Source organism: Cariama cristata, unplaced genomic scaffold, assembly GCF_000690535.1.
Source record: "Cariama cristata isolate BGI_N322 unplaced genomic scaffold, ASM69053v1 scaffold3202, whole genome shotgun sequence".
NCBI classification, from domain to species: Eukaryota; Metazoa; Chordata; class Aves; order Cariamiformes; family Cariamidae; genus Cariama; species Cariama cristata.
This window is the reverse complement of record NW_009601958.1, coordinates 55636-61098: the sequence shown is the minus strand read 5'-3', so window position 1 is coordinate 61098 and position 5463 is coordinate 55636. Positions and strand designations below refer to the sequence as shown.

At 41.8% G+C, this 5463-nt stretch overlaps 2 protein-coding genes across 2 annotated transcripts in view; one reads left to right on the top strand and one right to left on the bottom strand.

Moving 5' to 3' along the window:
* Positions 1-43: 43 nt before the first annotated feature.
* On the top strand, positions 44-688 carry DDX28 (DEAD (Asp-Glu-Ala-Asp) box polypeptide 28; the record flags this gene model as incomplete). Its single annotated transcript, XM_009710634.1, has 1 exon — positions 44-688. A coding segment is annotated over one exon (645 nt), but the record flags the coding sequence as incomplete, so codon positions are not given.
* A 3579-nt stretch (positions 689-4267) lies between these two features.
* The window catches only part of LOC104169655 (galanin receptor type 1-like), a 16430-nt gene continuing 15234 nt past the window's right edge, over positions 4268-5463 (bottom strand). The window contains exon 3 of the mRNA XM_009710633.1: positions 4268-4638. Coding sequence (XP_009708935.1) covers positions 4321-4638 — 318 coding nt within the window. The 3' untranslated portion in view covers positions 4268-4320. The remainder of the gene's footprint in view (positions 4639-5463) is intronic.

The following is a 5463-nucleotide window of genomic DNA, read 5'->3' as shown; positions in this document are numbered from 1 at the left end:
GCCCCTGGCTGCTGGCGCCCCCGAGCCGGCCGGCCCCGGGGAGGCGAGGACCCAGGTGGTGGTGGTCGGAGCCACCTTCCCCGTGGGGCTCAGCCAGATGCTGGGGAAGTTCACCGACGTGGGCCGGTTTGTCACCCTCACCACCCAGAGCCTGCACCGCCTGCCACCCCACGTCCTGCAGAAGTTTGTCCGCCTCAAAGGCCGGGACAAGCTGCCAGAACTGCTGCACCTACTCAAGGACCACCCAGCGTCCAGCGGGGCTGTTCTCATCTTCTGTAACAGTGCCAGCACTGTCAACTGGCTGGGCTATATCCTGGATGACCACAAAATCAAGCACCTGAGGTTGCAGGGACAGATGTCAGCAGCTGCTAGAGCTGGCATCTTCACCTCCTTCCAGAAGGGTGACGTGCCTGTCCTTGTCTGCACTGACCTTGCCTCGCGGGGGCTGGACACCAGCAGTGTGCAGCTAGTGGTCAACTATGACTTCCCAGACACCCTGCAGGACTACTTGCACCGTGTGGGACGAGTTGGACGGGTTGGAAGCAAGGCACCTGGAGCTGTGGTTAGTTTTGTCACCCATCAGTGGGATGTGGACCTGGTGCGGAAAATAGAGACTGCAGCCCGGAAAAGGACAGGTCTCCCAGGCATGGACTCCTCTATTAATATGCCTCCACCTAAAGGAGGCTGATTCAGGTTGCCAAGCAGTAATAAATGGCCTGGTAGGGACGAAGATTGAAGTCATCAAGGCAGAGCAAATGAGCTGCTGTATGTAAGCTAGACTGAAAGAATAGAGAATTGAGTTTCAGAACCAGGTGGTGAGGTTAACTTTGTCTACTGTTCTAGAAGCTGCAATAGCCATTTCCATAGGCATCGCAACTCATGGCTTTCCAAAAGGAAGCTAGTAAGTGAGTAACAAAATGCCTTTGGAGAAGACTGAAGAATGATCTCATCGGTTGACTTTGTTTAATTTTGTTGAGACTTTCAACTTCAATTCAAATCAGAATGAAAGTATGTCTGTATGACGTGCAGCTCTCTTGCATGTTATTGCTTCCCACAACCAGCAGCTAAACATTCATTATTAAAACTTAAAAACTACTACTGTGGCTGGAAGAAAAAAGAAAATATTTTCCTAACTTTCATATAACTTTGACCAATTATAGATACATGTAGAAAGACTAAAGGACAAATTATATTTGATTTTCTTGTTGTGTAGCAGTTCATTCTGAGAATTCTAGACCAGATACCTCTAAAGTTCGGTGGGAACGAGAAGGCACAGTAAAGCTTGAGGCTTTTTTCAAGGTCTTAATCTGTCATTTTATGGTTACCTTTCACTGAGAAAGGGGATCTTGCTGCTTCATGTTCTACTAAATAAAAAAAAAAGCCTTTAAGTGTTTTATGCTCATTTTTTCCTGCATGCTGTAGTGACATGTCCAGTCTCTGAACTGATTGTAAAAACAAACAAACAAAAAATGCCACCAAAAAATGTCTCCTGTTAAAGGAAAGAAGTGTGTTGACTCACAGGTTCTAATGACTCACAGGTAACACAGTGAGTACAAGACTGCTTTTGAATATCATTGTTCTTTTCTGCTTTAAACTAGAAGGGTTAAAAGTGAGGCTGAGGTTATTTCATATCTAGCTGCTAGTTTGTATCCATGGTAAATAATCACACAGAAATAGCATTTTAGCTCTGATTTCTGTTGCAGTGATTTATCACAGCCCTGCCTTTTAGTGGTGGTTTTTCCTGTGCTAGAACTCACTATGTAGAAATAGTAAGCTGTTAAATGAAAAGATCGTGCTGTAGTATCTAAATCATTGGTTTCAGAGGAAATAAGGCGCCAGAGCTACTCTTAGTATACTGAGAGTAAAAACTAAACAAACAGACAACTTCCACTGATAATCACAGGATAAGGCTGTATAACCTTTTCCTAGAAACTGTACGTGTGTACTCTGTTCATATTGTACATTAAGGGACTCTTAGGGGAAGTTACAAGCTGCGGTAAAATTAATATAATAGAAAGCTTTCAACTTTATAGAAATGCAGTGGAAAAGTGATCCACTTGGAAACTGGAAACCTTTATATTTTGGACCTGTTCGTTGCATGGGCTACTTGCCTCTCATCTGTAGTTCATTTAACTGCAAATCAGGCAATTCATGTGTCCACAAGCAGAAGCTCACTGTTCATGTACAGAAGTAGGGTAAATCCTTAAACAGAAATCTGAGGACAATCTAGTAGTATAATTTACAGAAGATCCTATTTCCATTTGTTAATATGCATCTTACGTTGTATCAGGTCATCTGAACTGCTGAGAAATAGCTTCCTTTAACTGTAGACACATAGATTAATTTAAATGAGGTAAATTGTATTCAAGAAACTCCAAGTAAGAAATTTTAATATTTGCTTGCCTGCTTTGCCTAACCAATTTCAGGCTGACTCCATCTCAAGTATATAATTTCAATCTGATCTTTTTCAAAGCTGTAGCGCTTCACTGTATTAGCATAAATACCAAGTTACTGCCTGCTTCATAGAGTCTTTCTTTCCTGAGGCAGCTGGTGATGGTGACCGTGCTTCCCAGTTCAATATACAGAGTTGCCCTTTCAAGTTTCTGAGGAAAATTGTTGCTTGGGATCTCAGATGTCTGACTTCAACTATTTGTCTTCTCATATAGCTGTTATACAGGACTAAGTCAATCAGATTTTTGGCCTAAAATTTCATAATTGTTGCAGATGTTATGTACTATAATACTTTGCTCTATTACCTACAGTTTCCAGCTAAATAATGCAACCAAAGTTAACAATAGTTAAATGATGTCACATAAACAATAACTTCTGACACAAGATCCACAGTCGAGCTATGTGGCAATGGTCATTCATAACTAATGAATCTGCTTAATTTGTATCAGTAACTGAGTGGCATTGGTGATAAGAAAGTAGGTTTTGGAAGTAAAATGGGAGGAAGGTTGACTTCTGATACATTATCCAGATTATAAAAGGCAATGTGGACATACTTGACAATGAGGTATAAAATATACATGTTAGAAATGAGTGGTGTATTACACATGTTACAGAAATTAATTGTATGTGTTCTGATGGCCATAACAAAAGCTATTGAAGATGGTCTACAAGGTTATATTTGTGTGGTTTTGTTATCGTTTTTAGATGTATAATTTGTAGTTTAACTTCTGTAGCTCACTTCTAAAAACTCAGTAATGTAGTCTGTGAATCTGTAATCGTGCTACACTGAATCCCATGACAGGTCAGTCTAGATTGCAATGTACAATATTACCAAAGTAGACAACACAGTGAAATAATAAAGTTCTTTTAGCCATATGCTTCTTAATTTTGAAGTAATATGCACTTTATAGATTGAACTTGGTACAAATGCTCTAAACTGATTGTTGCTAGGGCACTGTTGATCAAAACAGTTTATTAAAAAACCAAAACAAAACAAACTTTTGGTATTTATATACTAAAGTGGCCAATAAAAAGCTTTGGGTAGATATACTCAGAGAACACAATATTTACCAATAAAGCCTTTTGTAAACATTACTTTCAAACAAAACTACAGTTCTTTTAAACATATATTGAGAAAGACCGCTTTCTTACTGTTGCTCGCAAAGAGATACTTACTGGAGCCAGCGATAAACAGCAGTAATTACATTCAGGAGCACACAGACATTCAAACCCCGGGATATAGAAGCTGATACAGAGCTACCAAATGCAGACATCCACATCCCTGACATGTCATGTGAAAGGTTTTACTACCCAATAGGTAAATACTATAGCAAAGCCTTCAAGGAGATTGAGAGACCCTATCACAGCTAGTGAGCTAAAAATATATGTAGCTCGCATATGGTCAAACTTGTTTAAGAAACAAAGACTTATTCAAAGACTTTTTAGTTTGGCTTTTCCCAAAACTGCTTTTCAGTGCTCTCCAAATGTCACATCACTCATTGTTCACATCCTAATGACTGTCTATGCACATCATTAACTGCTCTTTTCTTGTCTGTCTGTATTCTACCTTTTGTGTAAGTCTGATTTTAGACTTAATGGGCATAACTACAACTGCATGTAAGTTCTATCTTATGGGCACTACAAGGACATACTTGTTGCACATAGCCTAGTGCCTAGCAAGGTACCCTAGGACAAACTGTGTTAAGTGTCCTAACAGCCAGATGGAAAAATGCCTCTTGCCACTCCGGTAACCTGTCAAAGTCCACATTTTTCCAGGCTGCACTGCTCCCTGAAATGCACTTGTATACCTGTTCTCAGACAGCATCTTTTCCCCTCCTCTTCCTCCTGAAATGTATTTGTGAGCCCAATTTACACGTTAGTGGTTGAATGTGTGGTAGAGACGTTCTCCATGCGTATTCTGACCAGTTTCTTAGTGTGAACTGGCCGCAGGAAGAACTTGCAGGTGAAGACTTGCCGGCAGGCCTTGCGGAAGTTTTCTGAGAGGAAAGCATAAATGATGGGGTTGATGCAAGAGTTCCCATAGGCTAAGCAGTGAGAGATGATGCGGAAGGTGAAGGAGATGTCGTTGAGGGGAAACTGCCCAAACTCTGCCCACATCGTGATGATGTGGTGTGGCAGCCAGGAGAGCAGGAACACGGTGACCACGAGAAGCACTGTCTGCGCTGTCTGGAAAAGACAAGATGGTCACAGTGATGAAGCGAGTCTGTGGTATGAGTGAGTTTGCCTTCCTCTGTCAGGAGTGAAGGCAGCATCAAACAGGCAACACTGATGACTGCCAAGTGGGCAAATTATGACAGTATGAAAAGGGATGCTAAAAAACAGCCCTCCTCCCTGGAAAACAAAGATTGCCTGGTTTTGACCTAAGAAAATAACTCTATAGGCACTGGAGATAGTGCCCATAAAACCTCAAGCGATAGAAAGGCTGCAACAGTGACGCTAACTGTGTGACATGGAAGAGTGGAAATAATATTCCCTAACATTTGGAGGCCAAGGAACATTAAGGCTATTGAAAATAACAGCAGGGGAAAAGAGTCTGGCTGCAAGGAAACATGCCACTGAGAAGAGTAACAAAGACTGACGTGAGGACAAAGATTTTTTTTCTGGTATCTTTCCTCTTGTGGGAGAAAACAAGAAAAACAATGCATGGAGGATTAATTTTTTTAAAAATATGCAGTGCTCTCTGGTTAGAAGTATTCGTAACTAGGCAATTACCTGAGGGAAGCCCACTGTGCCTGTGGGATCCCAGCCTGTGTGGTGGCTGGATTAGAGGTGTGCCCCTGCAGCATTTGCTTTCCAGTCAGGCTGGCCAGCCACCATCTCATGTTGTTATTTGTAGGCCCCGAAGCTTGACCTGAGGTAAAATTTTCCTGAAAAGAGTGTTCTTCAAAGTTACCATCCAAAATGAATGTTAACATGAGGTGAGCTGCTGACTGCAGCTGTGGCAGCCCCACAGCTGCGGCTAGGGAAGAGGAACGAGGGCTGAGGAAGATG